The sequence below is a fragment of the Paroedura picta genome, chromosome 2 (assembly GCF_049243985.1).
Source record: "Paroedura picta isolate Pp20150507F chromosome 2, Ppicta_v3.0, whole genome shotgun sequence".
Lineage (NCBI taxonomy): Eukaryota > Metazoa > Chordata > Lepidosauria > Squamata > Gekkonidae > Paroedura > Paroedura picta.
The window spans coordinates 129,440,851-129,462,592 of record NC_135370.1 but is presented as its reverse complement, the minus strand read 5'-3'; the positions used below and the strand labels follow the sequence as shown (position 1 = coordinate 129,462,592).

Here is a 21,742-nt window from a genome sequence, read left to right as displayed (position 1 = left end):
GTACATTGCCCATCCATATTTCAATAGTTCAGCTGGCTTTTCTATACTTACTTGTTCCAATCCTGATTCCAGGTTGCTTGATAGAGTATTTGGGTAACCTTGGGTAACTTTTAATGCTGTTGGCTCTTGGGTAATCATGAGGCCAAAAGACTGGAATATAAGAGGAATGTGAAGAACTGAGGGGAATTGTTAGAGTGGAGGGAAATGATGGATAGGATCCAAGTCAGAACAGATACCGTGCTATATATGGTGACTTGGACACAGGTGAACAGTGCCGAAATATGCAGTGGTTTAGGATTGTTTGCCATGGGGAGAAGTATATGCAAGAAGGATCAGAATCACACAGAGCTGGAAGAGACCACAAAGGGCCATTCAGACTAGCCCCCCCCCCCCCCGCCGAAGTTTTACAGAACATTTGCTATCCTGGCAGAACCGTTGCAAATTCTGTTGAAGATACCCATTTTAAGACCTGTAAAAATAACTGTGTAGTTCTGGCCCAGGTTTTATTCTTCTTTTAATAATATAACCAGTTTCTTGATATTGTATTGACTTCACCATTTATACTAAATCCTATCGCTAAGGTACACATGTTTGTGTATTTCCCAAACTCCCCCCTCCTTAAATTCTGTGTTTTCTCCACTTGCACTCTAATGCTATATTTATGCCTTAGAGATGTGGAAATGAGCAATATGATGGATGGATGGATGCAGCTTGTCTGGGTTTTTTTAAACCACCATTTCCCCTGGGGCGCTCCATCTGCTGGCAGAGAGCGCCATCCCAAAAGATGGTATGTTTTGCAAACTCGACAGCTAACAGACAGCTTCTCTCTTTGCATATTTCCCTAAAGAAGAGTGGACTTAATCTGTTTTTTTTTTCCATGGCATATTTTATGATATTCCTTTTGACTTCCATTGTTCCCAGTATTCTACCATAAATAAATATTCTAGGGGTGGGAACCAGAAATGGACCCGAGACTGTGCCCTCTTGTGACACTGATAGATTCTCATTTGAAGCAGACATGAGATTTAATTGCTCAGTGAGCCACTGGTTTGCCCTTTAAGGTATATCCTGCCACATCCTGTTAATGAGCTCAGTGGCTACATTTGCCCAGCGGTAGATCTCTCTGTGCTATGTAGGTTGGTTTGTGTAGCATTATTTTTGAGCTTTGGCAGTGGCATTTGCCATCGAAAATGCCATCTTGTGGAATAATTCAGGATATAGAGTTGTACAAGGTATCTTTTATTATAGAATAAACTAAAGAATCAGTGTGACACTGTGTTTGTCTAAGCTTTGTTCTGGGAAGTTGAGTTGCTTTCGTTCCCCCCCCCCCCCCAGTATCTGTCTCTAGAGTAATGGATCATGCTAGAACTCCACCAATAAATAGCTCTGTTTCCAATTAGGATGGAAAATGGAGCTGCTTTGGTGCGCAGATATACTTGCTTGTGTGGCAGCTGATTCTGTGCAGGTTTTTGCTTTATTGTTTTGCTTTATTGCTTTATTGTACAAAAATGCAACACCTTTTTAAAAAAAAGGTAGAAAGAAAGAGGTTGTTTTCATATGTAAGTTGCTTGCTTTAGCCTCTGGCCATGAGCCATTTTCCTGAGGGAGTTTGACTAATCCCTCTTTTATACAGGGTCTTCAGGTTATGAGTACAAATTATTCTACTGGGCTGAACCTTATAGAATGACTGCTTTACTAACAGTAGCTTTTCTAAGAGGCACAGTCCAGCCACTTTGAGACCTCTGGTAGAGAAAGGCATATAAAAACCAACTCCTCCTCCTCCTCCTCCTCCTCTTCTTCTTCTTGTCTGTGTAGACAGTTCTCTCACATGTAGTAAAGAACACCCTTTAAGGGATGCTGGAAGGAAGATGGACCATAATGTATGTATATGTCCCCCCCTTCCCCCCAACACTGGATCTTTTGATATCCATAATGTCCTCTCCTATCCTGTTCTGATCAGCTGCAGAACTTATAAGCATATGAGGATCGTTTTGTTTGTAGATCTGCTGAGGACCAAGCTTAATTTCTGAGGCAGGATCAAAGCAGGCAATGTAACTGAAACCTGAAACTGACCAATAGCATGCACTGGTGGGAAGATCCATTGCCTGTTTGTGTATATAAATTGGAGGGTTTTTTTTTTGGGGGGGGGCATTCTCAATTCAGTTTTGCCTCTTATACCAGCATGCTGAGATCACATGACCAAGAGCTGATTGAACTCCCAGTGTCCTGGCTTAGTTGAACTCATGGATTTAACAATGATATCAATGAGTTGCTGTTTTAATTCCCGTTTAAAGCTGGCATTATTATTTGGCTTCTTTTGTGAATGTATTGGAGCTATTGGGTAGCTTTTGTGTACAGACACTCTCAACATTTGTCCCTACTTTCTCCAGTTGAAAGGATCAGGTAGTCGATAATGAGCAAGACCTCCACCTGAAACCATGACAAATTGCTGCCAGTCAGAGGATATAGGCCTGACCAGTAGCAGCAGAGCAAGATTAAGACTGTTAAAGGCCCTAAGCTCTGAAGAGAGAAGCTCTGAAAAAGATTATGGTGCCCCCGCTATAATTCAAAATAAAAACAATGCTAGACCAAAAATAATTATTTTATTTTTTTAATCGACACAAACTTACATGTATGTTGAAATTAAAAGTACTTCTTTATAGACTTTTCTGAAATATCCGCCCGCCCACCCCCACTCTAATTTTTGGGGTCCCTGCTTTGCTGGTGCCCTAAGAGCATGTTTAGTGTACCTGTTGGGCAATCTAGTACTGAGTAGTAGAGCTAGGATTGCCATCCCCCAGGTCCTGCCCCCCACCAATCTGCTGGCTGGTGGGGGGACTTATCGGGAGCATGGGGAAGGCTCAGGCTGTTGTTGGAGACATGGAGATGTTACTTCCAGTATGTGTCAGAAGTGCCTGTGATGTCATGATGATGCTCTTACATTTGGGCAAAAGCTTTATGGTAGAAGACATTTTTACCATAGAGTTTTTGCGCAGATACCAGAATGCTACTGAGATGTCAAAAAGTGATGTTACTTCCAGTACATGCCGGAAGTGATGTCACCCGGGCCTGTCTCCTGTTCCTGGTACGTCCCCCACTGAGTATAACAGATCAGTTACGTAGGCTCAATAAGCTAACGCCTAAAACTCCTGTTAAAGTCTTTTCCTGTTAAAGTAAGAAGTGTGCATGTATATGAATGCTCATACCTTGAATGAAACTTTCTTGGTCTTAAAGATGCCACTGGATCAAAACTTTGTTCTGCTGCTTTAGAACAATGTGGCTACCCACCCAAATTCATGTTTCATACATTCTGTTACTTATGTTTGCTTTTTTATAGCCTGAACTCTTCATTAAATAATTAAAACTATTTTGTTTGGTTTATCAGAAGTTGATTTGCCTCTGAAGAAAGATGGTTTTACATCAGAGGGGACCACATTGGAAGCCTTGTTGCGTGGAGAAGGGCTTGAAAAAAAGATAGATACTAAAGAGGAGGACACTCTACAAGAAATCCAGGTAATAGCATACTCTTTGGTACCTGGGCAAGTTTCCAGTAATTAGTCTTGCCAGCTTCCTGGTGGGACCTGGAGATCTTTTAGTTAGGAACCTAAATGTAGAGCTACAAGGTTAATTTAAAATAAAATTTATTATAATTATTTAATTATTAACAATAATTTTAATTGTTATTATGAAATGCACTAAAACAGTAAAATTATCACTGTATTTTTACTGTGCCTTTTCTGGCATGACACATGAGAGTGCACTGTTGATTGTGAGCTGGGCAAATACAGAGAGTGGTAGGCCTTGGAATTATATTTTCAAGTGTGGGTCCCATACCAGAAATCTTTTTACGTATTACGTAGATTAGTTGGAGCAGCACCATATTGACTTTCTTTATCACCTAGCAGGTCCCACATTTTATTGTACTAGTGCATTTTATAATAATTTTACCACTGAGGAAGACCCTTTGTGTTGAAACACATTTTGTCTCAGTTCCAGGTGTTATTGTGAAATATAAAGTAATATACAGTATATAACCATGATTTATGGATGTTTTTTAATATGTGCACTTTATTGTAATAAATATTTGTAATTTAAAGTTTCCTTGTATCTTAACCTTTAGTTTCCTGTCTAGTTATGTTGGGTTTTGATTCCCTTTTTGGTTTGGGACCTGGAGAGCTTCCAGAATTACAATTGATCTCCAGACTACAGAAATCAGTTCCCCTGAGGAAAGTGACAGCTTTGGAGGGAGGACTCTAAGGCATTATACCCCACAGAAATCCCTCTCTTTCCAAAATTCTGCCCTCTTCAGTCTCCACCCCTACATCCCCAGGAATTTCCCAACCATATCTGAGGGACCACTTAACTCCCAATTCCCCCTGCAGAGTTCTCTACTCTACAAGCTTAAACAGGTTGATGATCCATGGCCCAAATGAGGGATGCCTGGCCTCAGTCAGAGCCAGGGCCTTTTCAGTCCTGGTTCCTACCTGGGGAATGAGCTCCCGGAAGAGCTGAGGGCCCTGTCAGAGCTATCACAGTTCTGCAGGGCCTGCACGATGGAACTCTTCCGCCAAACATTGGGTTGAGGCACAAAAGATCTAGATGGCCCCTCCATCAAATTTCCAAATTATAACAATTCTGAACATCTTATGGGAGTAACATCTCCTCCCATCCTAGGGCACAGACCTTGGTTAGTCTACTGAGCCTGAGGAGGTGGCCTGGGGGGTGGGTTGGATTTGAGGGTTTTTATTTTTTATTGTTGTATTATTGTATTGTGATTTTATCTCTGAGGTAAACTGCTGCGAGCTGGCCAGCCTAGAAGTGATGGATAATAAATCAAATCAATCAGTCAATCCTCTGATTGGGCTAGCTTGCCAATAATCAATGGAATTCTGAAATGGTTTCAAATCTTGCACTTCTGCTTTTTCATTTTATGCATTTCTAAACTTATATTATTGGCCACACTGTAGCTTTTCTACCATGTATGCACCTTTCCTATGGTGTATACACCAGCCTTTCTCAGCTTTTTTGCCTTTGAGAAACCACAGAAACATTCTTCAGGTTTTGAGAAACCCCAGAAATAGTACAATCATGTATAATATAGTTGGAAAGTATAGCTGTGGACACGCCCACCCAGGGCTCCTCTCCTTCCCAGGCCCATCATTGGCCAGAGGTCAACATGACCATATATGGTCATATCACCCAGTAAATGTTTAACAAAAATTAAAAATATATAAAATATATAAAAAAAACTCCCATCCATTGGGAAAACCCTTCCAGGGCCATCGAGAAACCCCAGGTTTCACGAAATCCTGGCTGAGAAAGGCTGGTATATACACCCCCATGATGCACTGAGCCTCCACAAATGATCTTTGAGCCCTAAAAGTCTTTGCAGTGCAGACCTGCTTTCCCAAGATACATACATATTCTTTGGCACACATTTGGACAGTGCCCTTCCAACTATGGTGCCTGCATCAACATAGTGGTGGTCCTAGCTGCATATCAGAAGAGTAAACCTTTTTGCAGTGGTCATAAGCTGCTTTGGCTTTTTTTTTTTTTTAATTGGTCTTTTGTAGCCGAAGAGAAGTGATATTGTTACACAGTCAAACTTTACTGACAACAGCCTGATTTGAAGGGAAAAGGCACAGAAACAGCTATGAAGAAGGGCTATGAACAGGGCGTGAGCAAGATGGGGTTCATAGAACCTTTTGATTCCCCCCCACACCTTGTTCCCCTCTCTTGCTTTTTCATACCAAAGAATGTTTCATTGCAAGCATTTGGCACAGCCTGCTTCAGGCACTGCTGGAGTTCCTGTTTAGGGCTCCTATCTTGCAGTGGTCTGAACTGGGTCTTAACACACCAAGTAAATAGATTCCTAAGATGTGCTTTCATCTTTCTTTGCCCTTCTGTTAGAGGATCTTCTGTTGCTCTGGATTTATTTTTAGTTACGGTTCATTGTTTTAACTACAGAGGGTTTTGGAAAATGATGAAAATGCAGATGAAGTGAACGAGGAGGAAGAGATGGAAGAAGATATTCCAAAACGGAAGAACAGGCCCAGAGGACGGGTAGGTTGTCCTACCCATGTTGAAAGAAGCCTAGAATTGTTATGTATTTGTGCATATGTGTAAAGGTAAAGGTATCCCCTGTGCAAGCACCGGGTCACGCCTGACCCTTGGGGTGAAACCCTCCAGCGTTTTCATGGCAGACTCAATACGAGGTGGTTTGCCAGTGCCTTCCCCAGTCAGCACCGTTTACCCCCCAGCAAGCTGGGTACTCATTTTACCGACCTCAGAAGGATGGAAGGCTGAGTCATCCTTGAGCTGGCTGCTGTGATTGAACTCCCAGCCTCATGGGCAGAGCTTTCAGACTGCATGTCTGCTGCCTTACCACTCTGCGCCACAAGAAGAAGAAGAAGAAGAAGAAGAGTTGGTTCTTATATGCCGCTTTTCCCTACCCGAAGGAGGCTCAAAGCGGCTTACAGTCGCCTTCCCATTCCTCCCCCCACAACAGACACCCTGTGAGGTGGGTGAGGCTGAGAGAGCACTGATATCACTGCCCGGTCAGAACAGTTTTATCAGTGCCGTGGCGAGCCCAAGGTCACCCAGCTGGTTGCATGTGGGGGAGCGCAGAATCGAACCTGGCATGCCAGATTACAAGTCCGCACTCCTAACCACTACACCAAACTGGCTCTCATCAAGAGGCTGATGTGCATATGTGTACACATAGCTTAATATGTTATGTGACCAGATTTATCCAATGTAAACGTAATATCTTCCTGCAATATGCTCACTTTTGTGTTTTCATCTGTAGTTATAATAAAAGCAAATTTGCCGGAGCTGGACAAAATGGCAAACACATCTGGGCATTGCTATTTGTGTGCATAGCGTAACATTATTTGGTGCTTGTCTTATCCACATTTTCAGAGGAACCAGAACTGTGTCTTTTCTCCTGGCAATCTCAGTGTATGGAAGAGCTGGCTATTGATCAGTGCTCTCTGCATGGCTCTGCAGCTGGAGGCTTCAATAATCAAATCCCTTGGCAAGATACTCACACAGCGTGAAGACAGGAACACATTCAGAGGCATCTCACCTCCCACTCTTCATCCGGTCTTACTGTTCTAGCCCTCCCTCCCTCCCTCCCCGCTCTCTGGAGTGAAATACAGCAGGAGCCTCTTGGGCCTGACTGAGCACCAGTTTCTGCAAGCCTGCAGTGGCAGATTCACAGCAGGGGTTTCTTTACATTAGCCAAATATAAACACACATGTTTGCAAGATCCATATGGCAAAGCAATGTCCCTGTGATCCACAAGGATCAGGAATCTGTAACCAGTGCCTCTAGAACTGATTGTGGCTCAGGATGGAACCAAATATGACTCTACAAAATAAAATCTGATTTATTTCTTTTGTTTATTTATAACCCACTTAGACACAGTGACTCGAGGCGGATCTTTAAGTGAAGGTGCATTGGAGGAGTGGGTGGGATGTTGGAATAACCAACCTGTGAAATGAATGGCTGGCAAAGACAAGGGGATACACAAATATTACAAAACTAGATTTAAAGCCCATTTTAGCCATGCATAAAATGGGCACTAGGCCCCCGTTGGCCGGGGAAGCCTTCACAGGGTGAAGGCTTCCCAGGGGCTGGGGCAGCAGGGCAAGGCACGGGAACCAGGGGTGTTTTCTCGGAAGTGGGAACAGGCTGGGTGCGCCACAGAGGCGGCCAGGCTGTCCCTGGGGCCGGGAGAAGAGGAGGGAGCATGCACGGAGCGAGGAAGTAGTTGGCGGCGCACCTACCGAGCAGGAGGTCCGGGCATCAGCAGCGACGGGCGATCGGCAGGTGGCAGCATGGAAGGGCGTCGGCGCTGATGGAGGCGCATGCGGGAGCGGCAAGGGGCGCCTAATGGTGGCAGCCACGCCAGGCGAGCTCCGGGAGGCAGCGGCCACGTGCGGGGAAGGGCGGCCCCGCTGGAGGAGGAGCGGTTGGCAGCGGCAATGGGCGGTAAGCGGCAGCGGTGACGGGAAGCTCCGGCCGGCAGCGGCAAGGGTCGGTGGCGAAGGGCATTTGTGGAAGCGTAGTTAGGGTTGAGCAGAAAGGAACAGGGACAGCGCGGTGTCCCAGGTCCTTTTTGGGGAAGTTGGGAGGTAGTGCGGCTGGAAAGGAGCAGGGCCGCCGCATCTTTGACACGGCATCCTTGCTCCTTTCCCCGCATCGAAGCGTTGTGTATGGCGGCCAAGGAGCTTTCCCACCAGTGCCCCTGACTTTCCGCCACCCATTGGGGGGTGCTGCCAGCAGCAGTTGCCCAGTGCCACACCGAGGGGGAGCCCCAGCCATGGCGGGCGCTGGAGAGCACCAAAGGTGAGCCGGCGGCAGAGTGGCAGGGCAGCCCCCGAGGCAGCATCCAAGGAAGTGGATGAGGAGGAGCCGCGGCCCGGTACCAAATGATCCACGGACCGGTCCCGGTCCCTGGACCGGGGTTTGGGGACCACTGCTTTAGGAAACTCAGTCATTATGTATTTGAATATTACCAGTGAAATTGGAAGAAGAAGGTTATAATTCAAAACAAGGACTACAATCCGGATAACTTGTCAGAATTTGGAAAAGTGGAAATCAAGAAGTGAGAACTGAAGCTGCTTCAGCCTTTGAGCTTCCATCAAAAACATGAGTTGCATTACACTGTCTATATACACAGATTGGTTGTTTACTCTTTAGTTGGTATTTTGAAAGATTTTTATAGGACAAAAGGGCTTCTTAGATGTATTTCACAGAATGGAAATCAGTGATGATCCAAGTGCAAAGCAGGTGCAAATTTCTGCCAATGCACTAAAACAATAGCAAAAAAGAACCTTTGTGTGAGACCTCATGTGTGCCTCTTACTAATAGAGGACGCTCAGACAGTTTTGGGCTCTGAAAACTACATTTATTCAGCATATTCGGGGGCATATATTCAGTTCTGCAGGTATGGACTTCCTTATAATGGCTCTTTGTGCCTCTCTAGCTCTGAATTTTGATGTCATTTGGTTCTTTAATTTGAAATGGCTGCTGACCCCCCTGCACTAGATGCCAATGCATAGAGTTTCATACTGTAAACCCGAGGAGGCTGAAGGAAATGAGCTGTGCCACATGCTGCATGCCTGAGTGAAATCCATTAGGGCCGCTAGCCAATTGGGCCATCTCAGTTGTCAGCATGCATGTGAGACCTGGGTGTCCAGTTGTGAGATAATGCTCATTTGCTTCCTTGTTTATTTGTATAATTCTTATGGGGCAATGTGATGCACCCATCTGTCTTTTTCTCCCACCGTATCTTTAGAGTAGACAATGAAGGAAAAATGACCATTTTTTTATTTATTTGGCTCCGCGTGTGCCAAAAGGTTGTCAGCTGTTCATAGGCACATAAAAATTCTGTTTAACACAACATACCCCTGATCATATTTGAAGTCCCAGTTTTCTTGCATTTTTATCTAACCTAACCTTGACGACAATGCTCTTGCAAGGGCTTCTGAAATCAGAGTCCAGTAGCACCTTTAAGACCAACAAAGATTTATTCAGGGCATGAGCTTTTGAGTGCAACCACTCTTTGTCTGACAAAGCGTGCTTGCACTCAAAAGCTCACACCCTGAATATAGCTTTGTTGGTCTTAAAGGTGCTACTGGACTCTGATTTTATTGTGCTACTTCAGACCAACACGGCTACCCATTTGAATCAATGCTTCTGAAAGAAACATTTGAGCTTCTAAGTGGGCAGGTTGTATACAGTGGAGGAGGTTACCTTCTGGTCACAGAGACAGGAGACATGTGATATATCCGGGGCTTAAAGTTGATGGGGGAAAGCAGTTTAAACACAGAAGCTCTTGGTGTGGTTTGTTTCCCGTAGCCTGGCCCCAGACAGAAATGGATACATATAAAAGGTAAAATTGAACAAAGCACTTCATCATTTCTTCCCTCTGCATTATAGAATAAATAAATAGTCATCCCCCCCCCACGTGTCATAAAGAAACCACTCCTCCAGATTTCCAACAGAAGTCTTTGGTGGCCTATAAATTTACAGCCTGGGCTCCTAACCTTTGGCTGTTTCAGAGCACAAATGTGGAATCAAAGGCACAGCTACAGAAATAATGCAGAGGAACTAATGCACACACAGGCCATTCCAAATTTGTGCACGTCCTTTTCTTCCCTACAGCATGATTTCCTTTTTAATCTTGGACCCCTTCATCTGTCCTTCTGGCAAGCATCCCTGTTCGGCTCCATTTGAGAGCTCCAAGGCTGCTCTGCTGAAGCTTTCAGGCCTTATACATCAATTCTTTGCTGTAGAACGGCAGGAGGCTGAAGGCAGCCATGGATGACTGAATGCCACATACTGAAGCACTGACAGCCAACACGTGGCATTCAGGTTTGAGCCTCTGGGGTGGCTGTCGGTTTGCCAGCCCCCCTGAGGCCAGCCATGAAATTACTGGGAGTGTCGGTGAAGATAGTTGAAGGCCAAGGAGATATAGTTTCCCAGGGAGCAATTTAAAGGACTTTGTTGTCTAGAAAAGACTGGAAGAGCAATAAGGCCTGAAAATTGAGAGTGCAAAACAGAAACATATGAAAATGTATATTTGCATACAGATTTTGCACACTGCTTAATGATAGCTGGGTGCAGTTATTACTCTCATGCACACTGTGCCAAAAGTCCAAGGAGCAGAATAAAAACAATAAAACAGCTAGAGAATATGCATGTGACTGGGACGATTTTTTTAAATTGCCATTTCATTTAGGTTTTGCACTAAAATGATTCACAAGGCTTGCTCCCACAGTAATGTTTAGTGTAGCATGATGCCTGTATTATGGCATGCTGGAGAAAGAGACACATATGGTCTGTTTCCACATGGGAGGAAAAGGCCGAGAGGACGGTCATATGGAAGAGGGGCTAATCCCTACTTCCACATGACATAGCCACTGGGCAGGCCCCCTCCTGGACCTGCAGTGGATAGGACCCTCAGTTGGCTCAGGCTAAGGAAACACCGGAGAATCCATGGTACCTTAGCCTGTTGCAGGGGCCAACAGGGCCTGTCCTGCAAAAGGCCCCTGTGGACAGGGAAGGGCCAGGCTCCTCCCTGTCCTACGGTGGCCCAGAGGGGGCAAGATATGCCCTGATCTCCTCCCCCTTTTCCCTCTTTAAGAACACTCAGAGTGACACCCTTTCCAATGTGGGGGGTACCCTGCCCCCAGTCTGGCTGCTTCCACCAAAATTGTACTCTACTAGGGTACAATTTGAATCTGCTCTTGGAAATTGTCATCCAGTCACAGCTGACTTATTTCCATGACAAGACACATTCAGAGTTGGTTTGCCATTGCCTTTCTTTACATAGTGACCCTGGGCTTCTTCAGTGTCCTAACTAACTGGGGCTGATTCTTCTTAGGCTCCGAGATCTGATAAGATTGAGCTAGCTTGGGCAACCCAGGTCAGGGTTATGTAGGTGTTATCAGTAGCCTAATTGTCCATTCATTGATTGATTTTATCAAAATGTATCCTTCATTGTATAAAAAGAGCAAGGAGGAATTTTTGGAAACTAGAAAATGTTTATTTTTAGATTGACCTTGTAAGCAAAGTAGTAAATTATGGAATATTGATATTGGCTGGTATCCCACCACTCTACTCAAAAAGTATGAAGCCTTCCCCCAGGGTGTTGAAAAACATGGTAGGATAGTGGCTATTGGTCACAATCTGATTGCTAATATGGTAATCATACTAATTATGGGCAGTATTCAGCCAAAGTTCAGTACAAACATATATTGATTTTTAAAAAGAATGAAGCACTGTCAGTTCTGTGTCATTGTCATCAGTGGGATTGAAAAGTACTTCATTTTGCCTGTATTGTGTCTCTTATTATTGCTATGTTAAAAATAATGGCTTCTGTAGGCTTTTTTAGTATGTTCAAAGTGATTAGCAACTCTTCTTTGTTATAAACTGGGTTTTCAGAGTAGCTTTTTAAAACTTCAGCATTCTCATAAACACAGCTATACCTATTTACTGGCCAGTCCTAAATATACCCATAGAAGATGTTAAGGTTCAAAGATTACATTTAGATTATTACATAGCTACTTTAAATCATAATTCCTAATATTTTCAGAGGGCAGATGAATTGGTCTGCATTGGAACAGCTCAATTGGAGTCCAGTGGCATCTTGGAGACCAACAGTTTTTTGGATATATAAACTGTTGAGTATCAAAGCTTCCTTTGTCTGAAGGTGGAAGGGGTGTTGCAAAAGAAGGGGCTCAGGATACACAATGTACAATACATATTGTAATCAGCTTGATTAGAGCACAAGATAAATGCTTAGGGACAGAAAGTTACTTTATTTGTAATTTAGCTTTATATCATCCCTCCTCACAAGTGGGCTCTGACCAATTTACAGCAATAAAAGTCCACAGTGTTAAAAGTACAAAAAGCATATTAAAACATGAAAAAATATAAATACCACCACCACCTGTACCAATCCTGCCCACCAATAAGGTTGTTATCATAATAAATGTACTCCCATAAGAAGTGTGTGTGTGGTTGGGTCATGGAGAGGAGGGATGTAGAGCGTGGAAAGCATTTATAACATGTGATATCACTATAGATAAGAATTCAGGGATCTCCATTTTGATTTGTGTCTGATGAAGGGAGCTTTGACTCTTAACATCTTATATCCCCAAAATCTTGTCAGTCTCTAAGGTGTTTCTGGACTCAAATCAAGCTTTTCCTAATAGATTTACAAATAAAACCCACATCCTGTGACATAAAATCCTGTTATGTTCCATGGTAACCAAACACAGCAATAACATTCCTTCATGTGCAGACTTCTCTATTCACCTTTGCTGGAGTAGCTCCATATCTGATTGCCAGCAGCTCATTGCTTCCCCAGTTCTGAGTCTTACACAAAGAATAGGAGAGCCATAGATCCCCTGGCTGGATAGTGTGCTGTTATTGGAGTAGGATATATTTGCATCTAACCACTTCCAGTTTGAGCAGTGAAAAAGCATGTCTCACACTGTTTATAAGGGTGATATTACAGCTACTAGTTCAGCCAGGGATCCAGTGTCACAAAGTGCCAGCAGAGTTACATATGGGCTTTACAAAGGTGCTGACTCTGGCCTGGCTCAGTAACAAGGTTCAGCAGTCAATTCCTCAGATAAAAATGGAGCTCTCAGCTGTTTTCTACACACAGGGCCAAATCCCACGATGTCTCCCTACCCACAATTGCAGGGTAGTAAATTGCACTATTTCTCCCCTCCACACTCTGCCTCCCTATCTCGCCTTTTCCCCTCCTCATTAGCCACTCAGTCCTTCCCTTCCCCACTCACCACTCTGCTCGCTGCTTGTACACCTCTGGGACAGGCGACAGAGAGTGGTAAATCCACTTTCCTGAATTTACCACATCTCGCTTTAAAAATGGCCACATCGCGAAAAAGCCTCGGGAGGTTGGCGACATCATTTGGAGGGGCCCCAATAAGCCACCAGAATTTGGAGGCTGTGTCACCAAATATTCCTTATGTGGAAGTTGCTTCAGATTGCCTGTGTAAGTCTGCCTGCCTGTCTGAATAGGGGTGGGGTGGGGGTATAACTATGTGAACAGCACATTTTCCCATGCCACATGTCATAAGTTTTCTACTTCAATAATTTACAGAACTCAGTCCAGTTGTCAAGAAATACATCATAAAGCTATAGTGCTGTAAAAGGCTGAGTGACAGAGAAGTATCTTATCAGTGTGGTAGGATGCATGTTAAGTCACACAACAATGGTTAAGCCATAAAGAAGCATTTTGTACATTCTAGCCTGTATGGCTAAACCTTCTTTTACACAGGAATGTCAACAATGTAAGATGATACGATGTAGCTTTGGATTGGAAGTACTTTGGGTTTGGAGCTGTTCTAAGCATGCAATATTAGAACACCAACTGTCAGGTGTTCCATCTTTATACAACTTCCATGGAATTTTGTTGATTATGCTTAAACCAGGGAGGTGGACAAATTGCTGTTGTGGCATCACTACCTTTGTCTTCATTACAGGCTCGAGGCTCTGGAGGTGGCAGGCGAAGGAATGACGTTTCTTCCATGGATGACCATGATAAACCTTATGTTTGTGACAGTAAGTAGTGCTCAAATTCTGCTTTCAGCCTAGTCCAGTTACCTTTTCATAGAATCAAAGAGTTGGAAGGGTCCTCTTGGGTCATCTAGTCCAACCCCCTGCACAATGCAGGAACTCACAGCTACCTGCCCACCCATGATGACCCCACCTTTTATATGCAGGTGGAAGCCAACTTCCAAATTCGCGCTCTGAGAATATTTTGCTTCATTCTCAGTTTCTTTCCATAGGACTAAAGTAGATAAATATGAGGAGTTTGTAGTAATAACCTCTCAGCATTTTTTATAATGGAAAGCAAGAGACTTATGGTTCAAATGTAGGAACGATGGAGGTAAGGAGATGCTGCTCTGCTGGTTCCCCTCAGCAGGCAAAGTTTGAGTCCAGTGGCACCTTAAAAATGGCACTGGCCTCAGACTTTGTTTTGCTGCTTCAGACCAACACAGCCACCCACCTGGTTTCCCTCAGGCCTTTGTTCTTGTCAATATAGGACTTTAGCTGCTTTTCTACCAATGGGGGAGGTGAATTCTAATATTTGTGGTTTGGAGAGAACGGGGTTTGGAAAGATTGGGAAAATGGCAAGAGAGAAACCTCCCATAGGCCCTTTTGCTTAAACATAGCAGACTCCTGCAGCTGTTTTGTTTTTATAATTATAGAATATTCACTTCTCCTGTGTAACACATAGTGTGGTCCTGTTTTTAAAGCCAAAAGTATACCTAGTTGTTTGCTTCATGCCATTTCATAAATCCCTTTCTTTCAAACATAGTTTTCAATCAAAGGGCTAAATCTCGTATTACTCTTTCTTCACCTCTTGACTTGGGCAGAGCTGGCACTTAACCGATGGGCTGTTATGATTGAGCTGTGCCAAGGTGCTCAGTTGTACAAGGCCTACTCACTTTGGGTTCATTCTGTAACAAGTGCTACAAAGAATGTAAGTGAAATAAGGTACACACAAGTGATGATTAATTATTGCTCTTTTAAAGATTTCTGTATTTCTCGTACTGTTAGTTCTTTCTTCTTCCAAAACTCTTTATTGGGGGTACAATGTTATTGGCTTCTCCCCAAGACTGTGACTTTTGAATACAAGTTAAACATTAAATTGTTAAGCATTTATCAAGATCCAATCTGCCTGGACATAATCAGTAACCAAAGTTGTGTTACTAGAGCAATTATTGAACAGAACAATATAGAAATCAGAGTTTAGTCTTCAAAGCTATCTCTCTGCAAGAAAGTGCAGGGGGACAGCCATGGGAAACATCAGATAAGCATGTCTTATAAGCCAAGGAGGTACACGTTTGTTTGTGTTGCAAAGGCTTTGTTTCTTTTCGTTATGAGCCTTATTTACACGTTTGTTCCCATTATTTTTGTTTAAGTATGAGTTTATTTCCAAATGCACATCCCAGTTGTTCCCCAGTATAAGATGCAAGATCCAATGGGTGATTGTACTTGTGTGCCTTTCAAGGATAGTCATGGTGTTTTCTTTACTGCAGTTAGTGAACCAGTATGTTAAATGACAGACTGAATTTACATTCGCATTCACTTCTGCAATTACTTCCTCAGTTCAGAGTTCTTTGTGTTAACTGGTACCACTGGTTGATCTTTTGTGATGCTGTAATAGTGGCTTGTCAGGCAAAGTTGTCACAGCCCTTGGCTATTAAAGTAGCTGCTGTGATATCAGGAAAGGCCTAGACTGGGTAGTCAAATGCTAAATGAGACTGGGGATGCCTTAAAATTGGCCATACTGTGGTGCCTGGTAATCCTTTGTTTAATGAAAAATAGTTTGCAATATTAAAACTAAAACAAATTAAGCCAGTTTGGCATGATGGGTAGAGTATTAGACTAAGATCTGGGAGACTTATATCTAGGTCCCCCTTCTGCCATGGATATTTACTTAGTGATGTAGGGCTAATCACAGTTTCAGCCTAATCTCCTTCAATTGGTTAAAGTGTAGAGCAACCTATTCTGTAAAAAGTGCTTCATCTATGTAGTGTACTGGAGTCATCAATTGATGGTTGCCCCATATGTACTTGTTGCTCCACTTCACTCAAACTATACCTTAATTATTTTTCAATTTTGAAAATAATAGGGATTTGTGGCCTCCATCTGCAGATAAGGGATGGGCACAATCCATGGGCAGATAAGGGATGGGCACAATCCATGGCAGGGATGGGCACAATCCATGGGCAGATAAGGGATGGGCACAATCCAAATTTACCCATGAAAATGTCCTGGTTTGTACCTCCCAAACTGAGGCACCTCCCCCAAATATTTCACAGACCTTTGTCCAGTTCAGTTCTGGGGTTTGGCTGGCAGTCATGTTAGGGTGACAGCAGATGGGTGCAAGAGTCTCACAGAGTCTCCACTTGTACTATTTCCATACGTTCATACGTTTTTCCATCTTCTCTCATCATGGTTTTTCTGTAACTATTTCAGCCAGCAGTTTAATGAATATTTCTCCTAAAAGGACATCCTTTGCCTGTTGTTGTTATGCTACACTACATTTCACAATTTATAGGAAACTCTTTGCAAGAAACCAGATTGATTGATACAGTACGACTCTTTAAATCAGTGATGATCAATTGATGTATACTGTGGACACAGGACAGCATTCACTGCTCCCTGAATATTTTTATAGTGGCTTGCTGACAGTTCAACCAAAGCATCTGTTCAATCAAACTGAGGTTCTGAATTGTCAAATGAAAGGCAGCCTATAAAATACTGTTTTTACCTTGACAGAAAGCCTTATAGCATATTATTACAAGAATCATAACAGGAAGTCCTAGCATCCTCTGGAGGCCGTTGTAATGGTGCTGAGGCCTTTGGGATGTTTTTTCTACATGTGAAGCCTTTCCATCCCTCAGCCTGCTCCTCTCTATTGTTAATGAGCTCCTAAACTGGATTCTGCAGCTTGTCATCCCCACCCTCATTCTCAGTTAGTTCTACATACAGCTCTAAAGTTAGGTATAGTGTCAAATTGAACATCTAGTTCATTCTCTATTTAGTTTCCCTGCTGTTGTTTTTTAAATGAAAAATCATTTATTATAGCCTGAAGATGCCTGGAACTTATTTGGATTGGATAGATAAACAGAAACTCAGTCCAGCTGAGTGATGTGCTGATAGCTGGTGATGTAGCTAATTAGGATTGAAGGACTTCCTATAAAAGAGCTGGTTACATCTTGGAGTGGCTATCTAATCTATACCTTTAGATATCTCAGGTCTCCTTTGTTCTTGGCCATTACTTTTAGCCAGCTTTGGATGACTGTACCTGCAGTTTTTGTTTGAGATGCAGGTCCTGGCAACATTCTCTGTGTTTTAATGCATCCCAGTTAGATTTACAGTAAAGTGCTCTGCAAGGTCTATGAAGACCATTTATGGAAGGTGTCAGCAAAAGATGGTGTAGGAGGCATTTTTTTTCTGATTCTCTAGCCTTGCAAAGCCTCCTATATGTATTATATTTCATTTGTAGGGATTTCCTTATATTTGGGGAGGATTTTGTGGACAAACAACATGAAGTTGAAAGATGGGAAAGGTCCACTATGCCAGCTCGCTTCAGAAGTTTTGCAGACAGATATGACATTATATATTTGTAGTAGAGAATATGGGATATATTTGTAAAAGAGTCTAAACCTGAATCCTGTGTGTTCTCAGACCTAGTGCATATGAGAAGACAGTAGCATATCAGAAAAAGTTAGGCAGATATAAAACTGTAAAACCATACAGCAAGAAAAACAAGAAAAACTAGCTTAACTGTCTAACACATTTGAAGTCTGCTTCTGATGGCACAAACCTAATCCCAAATTAGAAGGCCAAAGCTTAAGCATTGTCTATCTTGCTGTCTACTGCAATATAAGCATATCATTTAGTTCAGTGGTCCCCAACCTTTTTATCACCGGGAACCAGTCAACGCTTGATAATTTTACTGAGGCCTGGGGGGGGGGGGGGTAGTCTTTTGCTGAGGGACATTGCTGCTGCCTGAGCCCCTGGTCCATTTGCTTTCCCGCCGGCACCCCTGACTTCCTGCCACCTACTGGGAGGCACTGCCGGTAGCAGCTGCACAGTGCCATGCTGAGGGGGAGCCCCAGCCATGGCGGCCGCTGGAGATCCGGCAGCAGAGTGGCAGGGCAGCCCCTGAGGCAGCAGCCGGGGAGGAGGACGAGGAGGAACCATGGCCTGGTTCTGACAGATTCCTGGACCAGTCCTGGTCCCCGAACCGGGGGTTGGGGAAGGCTGATTTAGTCCATCAGAATACAAGCTAGTTTTCTTTCAGTCGCTTAGCTCAATTATATTTTTGGCTAAGCAAAGTCAGGTGATGACAATCCACTTAGGACATCTTCTTGTTGGAACCCTCTAGAAAATTACCTCATCACTCCTGACTTCCCTCTCCCATCCTGTGGTCCACAAGTTTTCATGATGAGTCAATTATCCCATTCCTAACTCATGCCTTAAAGATGATAAGAGCCAAGTAGGCAGAGAGATCCAATCACAACATCTGCAAGATGGAATGAGCCTGTTACATTAACCCTTGGGAGAACTCAGGAATGCTTTGCCTCACAATAATTGTCTCCAAAAAACTGTCTTAGTTTTGTTTTGCATTCCCTTTATTTTAGTTATTGTGTTCCTTATAACTTCACTTGCTACTTTACAAGAAATTACCGTATGTTGTCATGTCTCTACTGCAGTTGGATCTCTAGTTTTTCATGAGCTTTTTTTAATTAGCTAAATAATGCCAAAAATGTTGAAAGAAAACTTTTTGAGTTTAGAGATTTGATGTTGTTATGGCTGGCTGGTATTATTCTTGCACATCCAGAGAACTTTACCTTCCCATCAGGAATACTGATTAACCACCCAGAGCTGTATGGAAGGAAAGTATAAAAATATAAATAAATAAATAATAACCTGGGGGAAATGGTGGCTTGAAGTAAGTAATGGGGTCACACACACTAGAGTTGTCTGATAGTCTTAAAAGTAGACCATCAGTCTTCATTCTCTAGTTTAGGATGACCTTTCACTCATTACACACCTGTTGTCTTGAAGACAGTATGTACAAAAAAGATGTAATATCTGGAATAACTTCACAAAAGATACGTCGTAAACTTGCTAATGTTTAAATGATAACATTGTAAACTGTTTAAACCATTGCTTTTTAAAATAAAATTTGGGATTGTGCAGATGTTACCCAAATTAGATGTGTTTGAATTTAGTTGGTGAAATTAGTGAGCCTAATTGGAGAATTAGCAACAGACAGGTAACTATGGGATCTCCACTATGTGTACTGGACAATTCCTTTAGGATATTCTTAAATAAGTGAGCCTGAAGTAACTGAAAAGTTGCTTTATTAAGAATCTTAAAAGGAACTTACAAACAGACACACCAAAACATACACACAAGAAGTCATGCTAAGAAAAGACAGGATTGCCTGGGAATAGATATGAGGAAGTGGAGGAAGCTATAATCACCATCATGACATGGATAAGAAGTCTGTGGAATCGATGAAAACAACCATTGTCTTGGTGAATAAAAATAGCCTATACACAAGGAGGTAGTGTATGCAGGACATTTAGAAACACACAGATGGGTGCTAGGTGTTCTACTTTCAAAGGAAAATTGTATCTTTAAGCTAGGGCTGACACGCTAGCCCCTAAAACAATGTGCTTAGTGTAATTTCTGTGTAAACTAAAGAAGCTAGCATGCATGTAATGGGTTGTCCGAAGTGAAGACAATACCCAGGACAGAATCTTGGAAGTTTCCCAGGAACCAAACAATAACTGCAATTGCTCTATCAGGGTAGTCAGAGATGTTTATGTGTCTTGATAACCCCAAGATTTCAGAACAGGAGATTGCTAAAGTGGGGCAGGCTGTTAGTAATACTGAGTTCCCTAAGTGTGAAGGTAAAGGTGAGATTAAGAATTGATGACATTAGTAATACATTACAAGAGATCCTATTGTCCCAAAGATATACATGCTCATTATGTGTGGGGAGAATGTTCCATTATGCCATCTCACTAATGTTATCTAAAGCAGTGGTCCCCAACCTGCGGGCCGCGGCCCGGCGCCGGGCCGCAAAGGCCATGGCGCCGGGCCGCGGCTCCCTCTCCCCGCCCCCCCACCCCCGCAGTAAAAAACTTCCCAGGCCGCAAGCTTGCGGCCTGGGAAGCTACTTACTGCGGGAGGGCGGGGAGAAGGAATCAGGGCCGGGCCGCGCCCGTGCAGGCCGCGCCGGCGCGGCCCGATCCACGGACGCGGCCCGCCGGTGTGGCCCAATCCGCGGGCGCGGCTGGGCGCGGCTCGCGGGCGCGGCCGGGCGCGGCTCGCGGGCGCGGCCGGGCGCGGCCCGATCCGCGGGCGCGGCCGCGAGCGCGGCCCGAAGCGTGGGCGTGGCCCGCGCGGGCGCGGTCCCTGCGCGCGCGGCCCAATGCCCTGCCGGTCCCCAGCCTAAAAAAGGTTGGGGACCACTGATCTAAAGAGTCCAAGCAAGTCCCAGAGATCTGTTATTTGGCTGGTGTCTATGTTTTTTTTCTTGGGAGCAGACCATATAACTTTGTGCTATCTGTCTAATCCAGTGTCTGTGTATGCAAGACAGTGCAGTACAAATTAATATTTGGAATGTTATGGAGGGACATTTATGTTTGTGCTACCTATAAACTACCCCCCAGAGTGAAGAGGGGTCTGGCTACGAGCACAGGGGGAACAGGGACATGGTGGGACACTAGAAGTGAGGTCACATTTTGGTAGGAACTGCTGGAAACTATTATAAACTCCTGCCCTCTCAGGCTTCACCTCCAAATCACCTGGAATTTCCAAGGTTTGAATTAGTAACCCTATGCAGGATGAACTCCCAGCTTGCATTCCCATCAATATGTCACATAACATAAAAGGGTGTATGAGTGTGTGTCAAGTCTCATAGGAAAGAAGTTACCGAGAGTTTGGTAATTTAACCTCAACACAAATCATTGTGTTATTCCAAACAATTTTACCTTTCTCTGGGCTATAGTTTCCTCAATAGAATATTTGATAATAATAACAATTATGGTTTACTATCTCATACCCAGAAACTAATTTCTAATATTGAATATTTAATACTAATAAAATGAATAAAATGATCAGCTTTAAGAGGCCATAATTTTCCAGAAATTTTCTCATTTACATGAGAAATGAGATTGGCTATCACAGCAGTAGGCATACCTTAACAGAGCAGCATCTAGGTTTAAATTGAGATATCTTGGGGCCAATTCTTAGGGCATGATTAAAATATGACACCGGTAGATCCATGACTAGATCTTCCCAGCCTTTTAAAGGCCACTAGCAGCTGTGGGGCCCTGTTAAACTGGGACTACAGTACACTGGGAGAAAGAATTCCTGCATAGTTTCGCCAACTGAAATCTCCCCCCAGAAGTCTTGGGAGGAAAGGTCTGGCAGAGAAGATGTCTGTCAGTTCACAGTGAATAATAACCACTTTGATAGTGGGGATTGTTTTGATTAGGCTCCTGAATCACTGATGTTTGACTTCTGAAAACACTGAGAAACTTCTATCATGAATTTCCCAGCATCCATTCTAGTTAAGCCTTTCCTCTGCATTTTGTATGGATACCAAAGCACAACCACTTGTGCTTTTTGTTAATCTGAGGGCTGTGTGTGTGCCTGA

The 21,742-nt window shown here is 43.5% G+C and overlaps 1 protein-coding gene across 5 annotated transcripts in view; it reads left to right on the top strand.

The window, feature by feature from the left end:
* The window catches only part of DPF3 (double PHD fingers 3), a 232,439-nt gene that overhangs the window by 150,938 nt on the left and 59,759 nt on the right, over positions 1 to 21,742 (top strand). For all 5 annotated transcript variants that reach the window (XR_013228425.1, XM_077322681.1, XM_077322678.1 and 2 more), the window contains exons 4-6: positions 3,386 to 3,513; positions 5,968 to 6,063; positions 14,028 to 14,106. Coding sequence is in view for 4 of the 5 variants with exons in the window: in XM_077322681.1 (XP_077178796.1) it covers positions 3,386 to 3,513; positions 5,968 to 6,063; positions 14,028 to 14,106 (303 nt within the window). In the remaining variant the exon portion in view is untranslated. The remainder of the gene's footprint in view (positions 1 to 3,385; positions 3,514 to 5,967; positions 6,064 to 14,027; positions 14,107 to 21,742) is intronic.